The sequence below is a fragment of the Malus domestica genome, chromosome 07 (genome assembly GCF_042453785.1).
Source record: "Malus domestica chromosome 07, GDT2T_hap1".
In the NCBI taxonomy this organism is placed as follows: Eukaryota; Viridiplantae; Streptophyta; class Magnoliopsida; order Rosales; family Rosaceae; genus Malus; species Malus domestica.
In genome coordinates this window covers 25,533,618-25,549,453 of record NC_091667.1, presented here as the reverse complement: position 1 = coordinate 25,549,453, position 15,836 = coordinate 25,533,618, and the positions used below count along the sequence as shown (strand labels likewise).

Below are 15,836 nucleotides of genomic sequence, written 5' to 3'. Positions count from 1 at the left end.
TGGGTATCCTTTCCGAGTATCGTGAGTGGCGTTGGCTGCTTAGTCCTCTTCGTAGGGAAAAATGTGGGCTGCCCCTAAAAGAAGAAATACAACGGATCAAGGCAGACGCGATGACTCGTCCTATCACTATGATGGAGCCTACTATCAATGAAGGTGGGAAAAAGAAACATTCCCCGCCTGCTCAAGAGATGCCTGCTGAGAAGAAAACGAAGACTGCTCGTGGGGATTCTCCGGCTGCTCCCAAGATTGTGATTGACTTGACTTCCTCTAAGGGCAAGAAAGAACGAACTGCTACATTTGTGCCGGTAACGCCTATTGCTTCGAAGGCTGCTAGCTCGATTGCTGAAAAAATTGCTCAGCGTAAAAGCTCCTCCGTGCCTTTGGTACCGAAGTTTGTGCCGAAGCGTCCGTCTGAGACTAAGCCTGGCTTACCCCTGAAGAGGCTTGCTGCTATGAAGAGTGATAAGGTGCCCCTGTTTGCTAAAGTGGCGCAAAAAACTGCTTCTTCCGCTGCTGCAACCAACTCATCTGCTGATAAGAATGAAGCTGCTTGTTCAGGCAGGCTTGAAGAATCCGCCAAGGCCGTTTTTGGGGAAGCTGCTAAGATTTGTGCGCTTTTGAAACCAGATCTTCTTGAAGACATGGATGTATGTGCCAAGTTTGTTGATGGCGTCAAGGAGATTGTTGGTCCGAGTCTTTTTGCAAAGCACACCCCCGAGTATAGGAAGACTGCTCTACTAGCCATGATGCAGAAAACAACAATTCTGGCAGCCGAGTCTATGTTCCTTGACCAGGATGACACCAAGGCTGCTAAAGAGATGGCAAGAACTATGGCTGCCGAAGCTTACTCCTCGGCCGAAAAAATCAAGAAATTGGAATCTGAGCTTGCTGCTTTGAAGGAATCTAATACTTCTGCCCCCACTTCTCTACAGCTTGAGGCCACTCACCAGGAGATCATGGATTTGAAGACTAGGCTTGATGCGATCCAAATAAAGTATAAAAGTGCAGAGAAGGAAATCGAGCGTTACATACCTCAGATTCAAGATCTTGAGCATTCAATATCTGAATTTCGCTCCGCTTCTTATGCAAAGGATGAAGAATTGATTGCTACTTACAACCAAGCGATCCACTTCAAAAAGGTTGTTGACAGGCTTGAGCCTCAAGTGTCGGAACTTCAAGGTGTTTTGAAGACCAACGACAATCTGAAGAAGGAAATTGAGGAGTTGTAGCGGGTTCGTGCTTGCTTGCTTGAGGAGAATGAGCAGTTGAAGAGTGAGAATGATGGTTTTGAGGCTTCGCTTATTTAGAATCAAGCTGATTTCTACAAGTTGGGCTATGTAGATCATCTCTATGGGCGGCCGTCTGACTTTGAGTTTTCCGGTAAAGACTTCGAGACCTTCTCTATTTCTCCAGAAGACTTGCTCGCTTTTACCTTTGAGTCTTCTATCGGTGAAATAGCTGGAGGAGTTGATACCCAGGCTGGAGCAGTCGAGGGTAAAGATTCGGAGGATGCCGCTGCTGAAAACACCAAGGCTGCTGAAGGTGTAACGACCGAGCAGTTGGGAGATGTCCAAACTACTGAAGAGTAGTCTTCTAGGTAGTTTTTAGGATTTCCTTTTCTTTCCTTTGTTGCTTTTGCTTGAACTCCTTCGGTATTTGCTTGTTGTTTATCAATTTTGCTATAAAATTTAATAAACTTGCTTCTTTTGCTTTTCCCATCCTTGCTCTTTTTTTTTTATTATTTTTACCCTAACCTTTAGACCTTATAAGCCAGTGGCAGGCGTGCTACTTTTCTATAAGCAGACAGGCCCACATAGCCTATGCAGCCTTAGGTATTGATGTAGAACTTTTGCAAAGCTATTTACCATAAGGTTGGCAGCCGGATGCCTTACTTACAGAAGCAGACGAATCGGCGTAACCACTTGGCTTTTCAACCTTGGCTCCCTCCAATTCCGTAGGCTGTGTAGCAAGTATCACAACACTTTAGGACTTGGTGTAGGTTATTCTGCGTTTGACAGAGGTAAAGCTTATCGACTACGTAGCATGTCAGCAGTGGATAAAATCTTCGTGTGTGCACGCTAACTTGTTTAACCTTTCACAATAATGTGCGGTTGCATAAGTCTAGCGTGGTTCTACTGCTCGAAGGGCAAGCCGTAGGCAGTCTTCTGGAAATTCGTAGGCTACCTTAGTGCACTCGATAGCAGCTTTAGGTTTCCAGGGCAGCCGCCCATTGGGTGTGCTGCATAATGTGCCCCCTCCGTTTCTAGGGCCCGTTTTCTTGCGGATTAAGCCGATAGACCCATAATCCTTCAACTAGCTAAGCCTTGAAACAGACCATTGTGGCTACTTCTAGGAATCCCGGCGCAAGCCATCATGCACTAGTTATACTAGGGCAGCCAAGCTCATCCACGTCTGGATATTTGGAGTGTTGAGTTTATCCTCCCGCCTTGGAGAGCACAGTTGGTCCCTCGGGGGGTGCAATCTTCTTTTGAAGTGTAGAAAGAAATAAGTTGTTGTAGACATATAATAAAGCCAAGTTACAAATTACTTCTGAATTCTTTATTGAAAAATAAAATAAGCAAATAACTTGGTTGCAAAAACTGCATGATGATTGGATAGTCCTCGGTTTACGAGGTGGTACCCGTTGAGCTGCTCGAGTCTTCGGGTCTTAATATAGTGTGAAGTCACACATGGTATTTCCTCAAATTGTAGGCATTCCATTGCTTCTCGATCTCTTTATCATTCATGGTAGCAAGAGTATAACTACCATTGCCGCCTACTCTGCTGATCTTGTAAGAACCCTCCCAGATGGGGTCCATTTTTTTCGAGCCTTCTCTGCAGGTAGTGATGAAGGCCTTTCTTAGGACTAGGTCCCCGGGTTGGAATTGCCGGATCTTGGCCCTTTTATTGTAGCTGGAAATGAGTTGCTGCTGGTAGGCTGCGATGCGGGTGATGGTTTGTTCGCGCCTCTCTTCTGCCAGATCTAAATCTGTGGCCATCTTTTTACTGTTCTGCTCAACGCTTGGCAATAGAGTGTTGATGCTTGGCACGATGATGTTGGGAGGAATGATTGCTTCCAAACCAAACGCCAAAGAAAAATGAGTTTCACCGGTTGCTCGTCTTTTGGTGGTGCGATATGCCCATAAACATCCCGAGAGCTCATCTGGCCATTTTCCCTTTTTGTCCGTGAGGGATTTCTTGAGGCAGTCAAGGATCGTCTTGTTAGATGCTTCGGCCTGCCCATTGCCTTGAGGATATCTTGGTGTGGACATGTGTTGTTTGATGCCGTATTTTTGGAAGAACTTTGCCAAATCTTTTCCCACAAATTGAGGGCCGTTGTCAGTGACGATGGACTGAGGGATGCCAAATCGGCAAATGATGTTCCTCCATATAAAGCGCTCTATGTCCGTCTGAGTCGTGGTTGTCATGGGTTCTGCTTCTACCCATTTGGTGAAATAGTCGATTGCCATGATCATCATGCATCTGCCCCCCGTAGCAGGCGGCATAAGTCCTACCAGGTTGATTGCCCATTGCATGAATGGCCAAGGACTTGTTTGCGGGTGTAGCTCACTGGCTGGTAGTGCTGGTACTGGTTTGTAGCGTTAGCAGCGGTCGCACTTTTGTACTAATTCCTTAGCATCTTGGTGCATGGTAGGCCAGTAATAGCCTGCGTTAAGAGCCTTTTGGGCTAAGGATCGGCCTCCATAGTGATTCCCACAAACGCCTTCGTGGATTGAGCTTAGAACTTTCAAGTCATCGGGAGGTGCTAGGCAGCGGAGATGTGGTCCGGTGTAGGATCTTCGGAGGAGAATGCCATTCCACATATAGTAGCGTGCCGACTTAATTTGGAGCTTCCTTGACTCCAATCTTTCTGTGGGTAATGTGTCGTTGACCAAGTAGTCTATAATTGAACTTTGCCAAGTGGGAGTTACACTAACCTGTGACACTTCGGCTATCGGCTCCATCTCTATGCTTGGCTTGTCTAGATATTCTATCGGAATGGAGCGTTTGAATTGGTGGTCAAGGGCGGAGCCTAAACCAGCTAGTGCGTCTGCATGTGCATTGTCTGCCCGCGGAACTTGAGTGAGAGTGTAAGTCTGAAATGCTTCAAGCTGCTGGCGTACTTTCTCTAGGTATTGTGCCATCCTTGGGTGTTTTGCTGTGTATTCCCCAGTAGCCTGGCTGGTGATTAGTTGGGAATCAGAATGAATTGCGAGTTTCTTCACCGCCAAGTCTTTTGCCATTCGGAGGCCTGCTAGTAGAGCCTCGTACTCTGCTTCGTTATTGGATGCTTTGAAACCTAGAGTGATCGCCTGCTCGAGCATTGAGCCATCTGGAGTAACAAGAACTATACCTGCTCCCGAGCCTTTATAATTGGATGCTCCGTCGACATGCAAGTTCCAAAAATCTTTATTGGATGGAGTAAGTGTGTCTAAGGTACTCTCGGCTGCTTCTGGGGCGTCGTTGGGCCGCACTGTTGCGTTGCCTAGGCTAGGTGTGAATTCCGCCACGAAGTCTGCCAAGGCTTGGGCCTTTATCGCTGTGCGAGGTCGGAAAACTAAACCATATTGGCCAAGTTCCAATGCCCATTTCATCACTCGTTGAGAAGCGTCTGGACTATGTAATATTGATCGTAAGGGATATTGAGTCATAACAATGACTGTATGAGCTTGAAAGTATGGTCTGAGCTTCCGAGCTGCAACAACTAACGCCAAAATTAATTTTTCGATCTTTGGATATCTTGTTTCCGCATCGAGAAGAGCTTTAGAAGTGTAGAATACCGGCAGTTGGGCCCTCAGCTCTTCTCGTATGAGAGCAGAGCTCACTGCTACCTCGGAAACTGCCAAATAAATGTATAAATCCTCTATTGCTTCCGGCTTGGATAGTAAGGGAGGTGATGTGAGATAATTCTTCAAGTCTTGGAAAGCTTTTTCTCATTCTTCATCCCATTTGTCTTTTTGTGCCCTCTTGATAGCTTTGAAAAAGGGTTTGCATCGATCGGTGGATCGTGAGAGAAAGCGATTGAGGGCGGCTGCTCGTCCGGTCAAGCTTTGGATCTCCTTCAAGGTAGTTGGAGATTTCATCTCTATGATTGCTTGGATTTGCTTGGGATGTGCTTCAATTCCTCGTTGGGTTACTAAGTACCCTAAGAATCGGCCTGAAGATACTCCAAATGTGCACTTGGTAGGGTTGAGCTTCATCTTGTACCTTATAAGGATATTGAAAGTTTCTGCTAAATTACGAATGTGATCTGACCGCTGCTTGCCCTTTACCATGATATCGTCGACATAGACCTCCATGATTACCCCAATTTGCTTTTTGAACATCATATTTGCTAGCCTTTGGTAAGTGGCTCCCGCGTTCTTGAGGCCAAAGGGCATGACCTTGTAACAGTAAGTGCCTCGCTCTATCACGAACGCAGTTTTCTCTTTGTCGGGCTCATGCATGGCTATTTGGTTGTAGCTGGAGTATGCGTCTAAGAAACTAAGCAACTGGTTTCCAGAAGTTGAATCTACTAATAGATCAATCCGGGGGACAGGATAATAGTCTTTTGGGCATGCTTTGTTGAGGTCGGTGTAGTCTACGCAAACCCTCCATTTGCCCTTCTCTTTCTTCATGACTAGTACGACATTAGCAAGCCATGCCGAATGTGCTACCTCTTCTATGAATCCGGCCTTCAATAGTTTGTCGATTTCTGCCTCGATGATCGCTACTCGTTCGGGTGCGAAATGTCTTCTTTTTTGAATTATCGGTTTGGCAGTTGGATCAACGTGCAGCTTGTGGCAGGCCACTTTGGGATCAATACCGGGCATGTCGGATGGTGACCATGCGAAGATATCTCGGTTTTTCATAAGGAAAATTGTGAGTTCTTCCTTCTCGTCTGGGCTTAGTCGTGAGCCAATTTTAGTCGTCTTTTCCGGCTGCTGGGGATCAAGAATGATGTCTTCAACGTCCTCTTCGGGTTTCCATCCTATCTTGTCTGCTTGGGCGCCATCTTCTCGATCCACCTGCTGTAATTGCTATTTGGTAATTTCTTTACCCTTTTGGACTTCGGTAACCTCTACGGGGGTAAAGATCTTCTTTTTTTATTCTTTCAACATTTGCACAGTGCATCGTCGAGATGAAACCTGGTCAGACTTGATCTCTCCAACTCCTCCTCCTGGGATGCGAAATCGGATTTTTTGATACTTGACGGAAATGACGGCATCCAGCTTGATCAACCAAGGTCTCCCAAGAATCCCATTGTAGGGAGATGGGTCACTTACGATTGTGAATGTTTGCTTTGAGACGACTGGCGGTGTTTTTACGTCAAGTGTGATATGGCCGATGGCAGTTGAGTTGTGTCCGTTGAATCTAGTAAGTACCTCTGCCCGGCGTATGATTGTACTTTCCAGGCCCATCTTCTGAATGACCGAAAGTTGAAGTAGGTTGACTGCACTTCCATTGTCAACCATCATCATGTCGACTATAGCATGGGCTAGTTGGACAGATACTACGCATCGTCGTGTGGGAAGTCGACTCCTTCTGCATCCTGCTCCGTGAAGCCAATGATAGGTCCAGGTTGGGTATCGACTGTTTGAACTTATGAGATTAGTAAAGCCTGCTGGATCTTCCTCTTTTTGGAGTTATTAGTGGCCCCCAAGTGCTCGGATTCAGCGAAAATGCCATTGATTCAAATCGTCTTAGTTGGTGGCTCCTCATCTCCGTCTGCATTCCTCTTTGGCTGCTTAGCTGGCTTGTCCAAATATCTATCGACTTTGCCTTCTTTCACGAGTTTCTCTAGGTAGTTCTTCCAACTGTAGCAGTCGTTGGTTGTGTGACCAGGACCTCGGTGGAATGCGCAATACTTGGTGTGGTCCAACTTGGAAGTATCTCCTTTTGACTGTTTCGGCAACTTGAACCATGGTTCATTCTTGATGTCACGAAGGATCTGATGAATCGGAATTGAGAACTTAGAATAGTTATTGGTCATCGGGCCTTCTTTGGTTGTGGGTCGGTCCCTGCGCTTGACTTCCTATCTGCCCTTGTTGGGTTGCTTTTCATCCTTCTTTTGAGCCGCTGCTAACTCTTTTCGAGGCTGTTCGAGAGCCTTTTCTGCTTGTCGAGCCTCGTCCCAAAGTGCATGCTTCTCCGCCAGAGCAAAGGAATCTGCTAGAGTTAGGTCTTCTTTCATGATCATTTCTCCAAACAGTAGGTGGTCTGCTGGTAGTCCTTTTTGGAAAGCTGCACTTGCTATCGAGTTGTCGCATCCGACGATCTTCCCCTTCTCCGCTTTGAATCTCTTCACATAATCGCAAAGTGACTCTTTTGGGTTTTTCTTTACGTTGAACAGGTGATCGAACTTTTTCTTGATCGAACGATAAGATGAGTATTCTTTGGTGAAAACCAAGGAAAGATCATCAAAATTCTGGATGGATCGTGCCGGCAAGGTATGAAACCAATCTTGTGCCTCGCCTTGTAAAGTAGTGGCGAATATTTTGCACATAAAGGCGTCAGTATTCCGATAAAGGACCATTGCACTTCGGTAATGCTTTAAGTGTCTTTCGGGATCTCCGTCTCCTTTGAAAGATGTGAAGTGCGGCATGCTAAACTTGCGCGGAGGTTCTGCCTGCTTGATCTCATCCGTGAAAGGTGACCTGCTTATGTTGGTCATATTTCGCCTTAGTGCTTCATCAACCATTTCGTTGCGTCGAAAATCACGCATCCGTTCATTGAAAAGCCTTTCTACCTCTTCTTGGATCTGCTTTTGTTGGGGTAGCGGAGTCTTCGGCTGCCCTTGGTCTTTATCTACCGGTCTAGGCTGCTCTTCTTCTTGCTCGGCTCGTCTATGCCATGGCTGCAATGTATGAGATAGGTTCCTAGCAGGCGAGGGATTTCTTTGTAGGCTACCGGTGGAACTAGAGCCGGATTGAACGATTGTTTCCTTCCGTTTGTCAGGCTGCCCGCTCCGATGTAATGTGGAGGATACTCCTTGTGAGCCTAATCGCGAATGAATGATTTGCCTGGAAGGCTGCCCATGTTGATTATCAAAGCGTGGCCCTAACCGTGAATGTATACTTGCTCGTGGGCCTAATCGAGAGTGCACGCTCCTCCGCGCGCTAAGACGGGAGTAAACGTTATTTCGGGGGCCCAATCCAGAGTGTGCACTGTCTGAATGCTCGACTTGTGATGGGTTGAACGGCGGCTTTCCAGGTCGCTGCTTAAAAGACTCATTGTCTACCCTTGTTCTACTTCGGGAAACTTCATCGTGGGCGCGTTGCATCTCAGTGCGTTGCAAAAGTTGGTTCACCAAGGTAGTTTGTTGTGCAATGGCGCTCGTCAATTCTATGACTTGTCGGGATAAGTTTTGTTCGCCATTCGGATTGGAAGAACTTGGATGGAATGCACCTCCTTGAACAATAAAAGGGTGGTTGATTCCAAGTGCGAGATTTGAGTTGGGGAATGTCAAATCTGCCGAAGAAATGTGGTGAAAACGCCTCAGCCTCGATGATTGGTCCGGATGGTTGAGATTGTCTCGGGCCGACTTGGGCAGCTTGGGAAACCATGAGAGCAGGATGGGCTGCAGGGGCAGGCTGGATCACTGGGGCAGGCTGGATCGTTGGAGCAGGCTGGGCTACAAGAGCAAGTTGGATCACGGGAGCATGCTGCTTAATGCGCAGTGCATGTGAATGCGAGGCTTGGGCTTGGGTCCACGTAAACTTGGATGGCATGGCTTGGATCATGGTCTTGGTACCGTGAACCTTGGATGGCACGGCTCGAGCCGTGGTGAAGGTTCCATGGACCTCGCCACGAGTGGTTACCGAAGTAGCCACCGCGGTGGTTCCCATGGTGGGTGTAACGAAGGCACCATGGACCTCGCCGCGGGTGGCTACCGAGGTAGCCACCACGGTGGTTCCCATGGTGGAAACTCGTGGTGATGATGCCGCTCCCCTCATTGTCGCATTTTGCCTCACGGATCTCCGCAATTCCATTTCTTGAATATTAGAATTTTCACTTGTGGAATTTTCTAAATTTCTAGCCATTATATTTTTCTTATACGTTTTATCAAAGAACCTTTGTAAGTGAAAAATTCTATAAATAAGAACGTACGAAAAATATTCAAATGGACTAGAAAACAAAGAAAAAACCTTTTTGCGCGAGAGTCTTTTACGAGTATGGATTTCAACTCTCAATGAAAGCACCAATTTGTGGATGCAAATTTTCTCCTCCTCGATCTTGGACGATTTTGCACCTACAAAACAACTAGCACCTTAGGTTAAGGCCAAAAGCCTCACGCGCCCACGATGAATGGGGGGGCTTTGGCCGAAGAACCTCCGATGCCAAAGTTAGAATTTTAGAGAGAAATAGTGTTTAGAGTATTTGGGATTTTTTGCAAGAGGTTTGGAATGAATTTTTGGTGAGAATAGGTGCCTATTTATAGAGTTAGGCCTTGCCCCATTTTGAATAATGGGAACCGGGCATAAAGTTTTTGTGGAGGTCAATTTCATGTTTTATTAGCCAATTTATTGGCTAATTAAATATGAAAAGAATTAATGGGTGGTTATAAGAATGAATGACTATTTTAATAAGGAAAATGGGAAAGGTGAGGATGTGAATAGTGGTGGCCGGTTTTGTCTATTTAATTTGGGTGACTTTATTGACAATTAGGGGATTAATTGAGTTGATCCCCTAATTAATCAATTATTTATGATTTTAAGGGATGATTTTAGGAGATATGGGAAGAATATATTATTTAGATAATTAATTAACTAAATAATATATTAGAGAAATTAAGTTTCGGAAATAATTACCTAAAATGAGATAATTTGGAATTGGTTACCTCTTTTGGAGCATTTTTGAATTGGTTGAGGATGATTACCCACTACTTGCGCGTAGGAATCCTGTTATACCTCAAGGGTATTTTTGTCTTCTTTTGTCCCAAAGTCCACGTGTTGCCTAGTGAATATTTTTTGCTCCACACAATCCATGGTAGAGACTACTGCCAATAAATACAAAGTATTACGAAGTGTATTACTGTGTTTAAGTCGTCCTGACTCAATTCTTTTCTTGTCTCCTCTGATATCTCCCTTTTCAATTTAATTGTGTACTGTGAGAATAATCTTTGTAAGTTATAGTGGGAGAAAGAAAATTGTATAAACAGGTTGGTTGTTCTACAAAATGTTTGAGCTTCTTCTTGTTTGGCGTTTTTCTTTTGAACAAAGCTTCTATTTTTGTGGTTGAACTGGTTAATAAAAGTTTTGATGATTTTAACTCTCGAAAATTTCTAAAAGTTAAAGTCTAAAATCTATAAGCGAGTGCACGCGAGTAGACCGGTTAAAAAAATTGAATAAGAAGTCTACAGGTAAATAAAACCGAAAAAAAAACAACCATAAGACACACCCCAACCCCGATAGCCATCAAACTAGAGGTAGAGATGTGTTGGCCATCACCAAAATGATGACAAAGCTATATGTAATAAATTAAAGATGTGAATGAATTTGAATTAAAAAGCTCAGTTTTATTAAGTACTGAAATTAATCTTCGATAGAACTTCAAAATTAAAACAAAATTGGACTATAACTAATAATGGCTTATAAAATTGGATTTATATAAGTTTCCTCTTTTCCAAATTGGACTTCTCTCTCTCTTTTATGGTGAAAGTTTGGGTTTCCCACCACCAAATTCAAAAACTTGGGTTTCCACCACCGCATTACACAATTGTGCCCACTAACTCTTCTTATAATAATTAAAAAATAGTTGTTATAATAATAAGGCTAAATAGCCAAAATGGTTCCTGAGATTTGCATAACTCATCACTTTGGTCCCTAACATTTCAAATCAATCAAAGTGGTCCCTGAGATTGTCCATCATCCATCATTTTGGTCCTTCCATTAAAAACTCCGTTAACTGTCCCGAAGTTATTGGCCGAAAGTTTGGGCAATTTTCAAAGCTTCGTAACTCAATCGTTTCTTAACCAAATTCGACCCATAATATATCAAAATGAAGATAGGAAAGTGTAGAATAAGATTATATCTATTTGGAAGCCCAATGGTTAATGGAGATGGCCGTAAAATAGCATCAAAGTTAACTGGTCTGAGGGAAAACTGGAAAACTCGTCGGAAACTGGGCAATTTTCAAAGCTTCATAACTTATTCAATACTCAACGAAATCAAGTGATTCAAAAATGAAAATCATACTTCTCAATGAAACGAAGAGAATGGTACCTTTGTGATGGCTAACTAGCTGTGGTTTGGCCAGAAAATGGCTAGAAAATGGCCGTGGACAGCCAATTTTGAGCCGTTTTTCGACCAAACCACGGAGAGTTAGCAGTCAAAAAGCTACCATTCTCTTCGTCTAATCAAGAAGTATGATTTTTGTTTTTTGAATCACTTGATTTCGTTGAGTATTGAATAAGTTATGAACGTTTAAAATTTACCCAGTTTCCGGCGAGTTTTCCAGTTTTCCCTCAGACCAGTTAACTTTGAGGTTATTTTACGGCCATCTCCAGTAACCATTGGGCTTCCAAATAGGTATAATATTATTCTACACTTTCCTATATTCATTTTGATATATTATGGGTCAAATTTGGTTAAGAAACGATTGAGTTACGAAACTTTGAAAATTGCCCAAACTTCCGGCCAAGAACTTTGGGACACTTAACGGAGTTTTTAACGGAATGACCAAAATGATGGATGGTGGACAATCTCAGGGACCACTTTGATTGATTTGAAATGTTAGATACCAAAGTGATGAGTTATGCAATTGATTGGTTTGAAATGTTAGAGACCAAAGTGATGAGTTATGCAAATCTCAGGGACCATTTTGGCTATTTACCCTAATAATAATTGTGCCCACTACTTACAATAATAATTAAAATTCTACCCTATTTCTATCTTGGGTCCCTTCTATCTCTTAGTCCGTCTCACCCTCACTCTCCAAAAATTCGAACCCCGCTCCTCTGTCCAGTTTGAACCCACTCCCCCGTCGAGTTCGTCCACTTCAACTCCACTCATCTGTCCAGTTCAAGGCATTCCTCCGGCGACACACAGAGAGACAAAGGAGCCCAAAATACAGGTGAGGTTTCTTAAATTCAATTTTTCAATGGGTTTTTGTTCTTTAGGGTTTAAGGTCAAATTGGATGTGTATTTTGTCGAATATGGTTTATAGTTTGAGGACAGTGGGTTTCAGATTAGGAATCTAGGATAGGTGCAGGTCTTTGGGATTGGAAGGGTTTCGATTTGGGTGTGCTCCGATTTAGGGTGGGTGCAATGGCTGCAACTTTTTTTCTTGGTATGAAATTGACAAATAGAATTAGGGTTGATTATGTTTATGTTTATGAAATTGTAGTGCTGATTATGTTTTTGTGAAATTGACCAATAAGATTGACTATGTAGCTTGAGTTTTCTCCTTTCGTTGATGTTACAGATAAATTAGAATTTTGTTCTTATAAATTGTCAGAAATTGACTCCTACAACTTTTTTGCTTGTTGTCATATAGGGAATGTAACTTTTGGCTATAACATATGTTTTGTAGAATCAGCTGCAACAACTGCAGAATTTGCAGGGCCAGGCTCAGCAGAAGTTTCAGTCGTTAACTTTGTTGCTAGCTCCTTATATCCATTTTTTCTTTCTTCCAAAGCCTGGTTGCATATATGTACTCTCTGTATAACGAACCCTGATTATTATTTACTCCTTTCTTGTTATCATCCTTTAGGAGATCTCTTATGTTTTTGTAAGGTTCTAGATGCTTTATTCATTGAAGTTTTCACATTCCAGGGGTTGGTATGTACTTTAAGATATTATTAAGACATCTGTGATTCTGTTTACTTGGGATATCCTTTTGTTTTATGTTTATAAATTATTTTTTATTGCTAAAGTATTGGAACTAAAATCGTACTTATAACGAAAAAAAGAAAAAGAAAACAGCTTAGAAAATCATTAACTTGAACCTGGGTAGCCATAACCCAGTGGTCTTCACCGATACCACTTGTCTTTTAAGTGGGCTTGGTTAGACCCATTAAGTTAATAGACGGGTATGACGAATTATGGACTATGGATTTGTCATTTAGTTAATGGGCATGGGTAGTCCAAACCCAAATTTTTTTGCCAATGACCATCAATGCATTGTAACAATGAATCGTTGGCAGTGGCACTTCAATTTTTTAAATATTTTAAACTGATGTGTGCAGAGTCATGAACTTAAAACATGTAATAATTCTTGTTGACTGTATATTCATTGGTGTAAATATATATTCTTGTTGACTGTATATTCATTAGTGTAAATGAATAATTGTCTAGTGTTAACTGTATATTCATTGGTGTAAATGAATAGTTCTTGTTTATTACACTTCATTTGCAATTTGCAATGTAGATGGCTAATTTGATGTTTGATGATGATGCATTTTTGGCATCTATGGAAACTCAGCCACACTCCCCATTTGGTGTAGTCACTCAAAATGAATCATTTGCAACCAACCAACCCCATGCGACATGTAGTGGAAATACGCAATCAAGTGGCTTAACTTCTTTGTCAACCACAACTCGAAAGAAGAATAGGGTAGTTAACAGAATACAGTGGGGCAGGGGGAGGCGCGAAAAACTAAACTTCAACAGATTCGGTCAAGCTATTTCTCCTAGTGACAATGTGGCCAAATTTGGCCGCTACATAGCCATGTTGGCTCGTGATGGTGGATTGATCCCAATTGATTCACCTGATTGGCGCAAAATAGATTCTTCAAAACTTGATCGAGTGTGGTCGTTGGTCCAAGTATTAATGCAATAAATACTGCAAATTTGTAAAATTTGACTTGTTGGATGCTTACAGTTTTTTGTGACAACTTAATTATTGTTTATGTAGGCCACTATAGACTGGACAAATCCAAGAGTTGCTGGCAAAGAGAGAAAGTCAAGGGTATTGTGGAAACGAAAATACATGATCGTTTCAAGACATGGAGGGCTAAACTCCGTAAGTTGTATTATGTTCCCTTTGAGAACTCCTACCAAAGGAAACACTGCAATGATGCTAGGGTAATCCAGACACAAAGGCAAGCCTTGGTAGCTCAGTGGGATAAAATGGAAAATAAGGTTTGTAAAACTTTTCAATAGTATAGTTACTATACTTCATTAAACCTTATTTGAAACTAAACTTAAGGTTTGATAAAATAATTATTTTCCTTTGTGGTGTTGTTTATTTGTTGTGAACCAACGGAGATGTGCAACTAATGCCAAGAATCGAAAAATGTTAAAGATGAGTCACATAACTAGGACAACAACTTTTGCTCAAATACGGAATGATTATGTGAGTGGATTCTTTTACTATTATAAATTGATGTTGCCATGAATATTTGTTTTAGATAGTACTTAAGATAGTCAATATATCTCATGATTTGTTAAAGATGAATATAAAGTTACAGGAATAGTGCTTCAGATAGTGAACATATCTCCTGATTAACTCACAACCTTAGTCTTGTTTTCATTCCTGTTATAAGTACATGGTTAAAACTTGACTTAGTTTCTGTGATTTGTTCCTCATTTTGTATCATAGGTTAGTTTCGGGATGGTAATAGGATCTTTCTTAATTGTGCTTGGACCTGCCTCAAATTGATAATGCATTATCTAGAAAGTAATAATATCCGAGTAATGGAGTAGTCTGACAACATCATCGTCATTCAAGTTTAACTGAGTCATAATCTCTGAGTAACTCAGTCTATCTGAGGTACTGAATAACAGCAGGGCTGAAGCCTAAAGTAAGGTAAAGCAAACTCAGTTTTCGAAATAAATAAAACACTAATAGATTGACATCTCACAATCCAGAAGAAAAATATGATAAATAGATCATAGATTAGAGAGAGTTCAATTAATATCTTAAATACATCACCTGATAAGTCGTCACAATAAGCTCTACGGTTTTTTGTTCAAATTTCCCAACGATGTTACAAGTACCCAGTGAGTACATCCATGTAAGCTTTATGTGTTGTCTTCGTTTGATAGAATTCCCTAAAAAGTTCTACGCACTTAACCTAAAGCAGGAGTGAAATATAAAGAAGTTAGAAACATCCCCGAGATTCTTAACCCAGCAGATAGTAAATTTTGCAAGGGTATTTTCTCAGCAAAATTGGTATACCATATATGGGGGTAGGTTGAGGTCAAAAGCCTTGTAGCTTGGCCACAAGCCAGTGGTCAAGACAGTAACTGTCAAATCAATACCATGATTTGCATGTGGATTATTTCTCAGATACTCTTCAAAGCCAACTTGGTTGTCCTTGGCCAATGTCAAATCAGTAACCTCCAATGAATAACCAATTTTTCTTTCTTAGTCATATCTCCAGCAGTAACCCTGAAATGTATGCACGCAAGTATATAACATTAAAAACAACATTTCTTAAGGATTTTTTAAGGCAACTGACCATTCCATCCATCTTTGAGGTCAACTGACCACCACATCGTTGCTTCAGTTTTGTCAAAATACATCTCTCATGGTCATCATTAGCACTCTTGTCAAAAATAAGACGTCGAGCAAGCTTTTTGTTGCCAGAAATTAAACATGTATAGTTAGAGGAAAACATATGTGTCCTATTCCATATGTTAAATGATGTCTGTGTTTATATATAATGCACTATATTTTCAATCGTTGTAAATGTGATTGTTTAATGATTGTGGTTGTTTTCGGGATCTTTTTTTGTGTCTTAGGCTGAAGAACATGATGGAAATGAACCTGATCGTGTGACTTTTTCAAAATGGCACACACAAGAGGACCTAAGCAACTCCCAGTTAATGCTAAATCTGGCAGAAGGATGGTAATTTGTACATTTTCACTTGACCAAATTTATTTCTAGCAACCTTAAACGAAATTTTATG

General features: G+C 42.0%; 2 protein-coding genes and 1 pseudogene across 2 annotated transcripts; all 3 read right to left on the bottom strand.

Annotated features, from left to right (window-relative positions):
- Positions 1–3,602: 3,602 nt before the first annotated feature.
- Positions 3,603–6,461, bottom strand: LOC139197784 (uncharacterized). Its single transcript, XM_070825748.1, has 4 exons — positions 6,129–6,461; positions 5,209–6,008; positions 4,273–4,617; positions 3,603–4,182 (listed from the first exon to the last, which is right to left on the bottom strand). Exons 1-4 carry the CDS (start codon positions 6,459–6,461, stop codon positions 3,603–3,605), a joined length of 2,058 nt encoding a protein of 685 aa, XP_070681849.1.
- A 554-nt stretch (positions 6,462–7,015) lies between these two features.
- Positions 7,016–8,263, bottom strand: LOC139197783 (uncharacterized). Its single transcript, XM_070825747.1, has one exon. The coding sequence runs from the start codon at positions 8,261–8,263 to the stop codon at positions 7,016–7,018; it is 1,248 nt and encodes a 415-aa protein (XP_070681848.1).
- A 6,331-nt stretch (positions 8,264–14,594) lies between these two features.
- On the bottom strand, positions 14,595–15,544 carry LOC139197782 (cullin-1-like; annotated as a pseudogene).
- Between the last annotated feature and the right edge of the window lie 292 nt (positions 15,545–15,836).

Excerpts from the sequence above, each read along its gene's own strand:
- LOC139197784 (XM_070825748.1), bottom strand. The coding sequence starts at position 6,461 with ATGATGATGGTTGACAATGGAAGTGCAGTCAACCTACTTCAACTTTCG. Across the intron at positions 6,009-6,128 it reads GAGAGATCAAGTCTGACCAG|GTGGATCGAGAAGATGGCGC; the intron begins GTTTCATCTCGA and ends CAATTACAGCAG. Across the intron at positions 4,183-4,272 it reads GCATCCAATAACGAAGCAGA|CCAGGCTACTGGGGAATACA; the intron begins GTACGAGGCTCT and ends ACTAATCACCAG.
- LOC139197783 (XM_070825747.1), bottom strand. The coding sequence starts at position 8,263 with ATGCAACGCGCCCACGATGAAGTTTCCCGAAGTAGAACAAGGGTAGAC.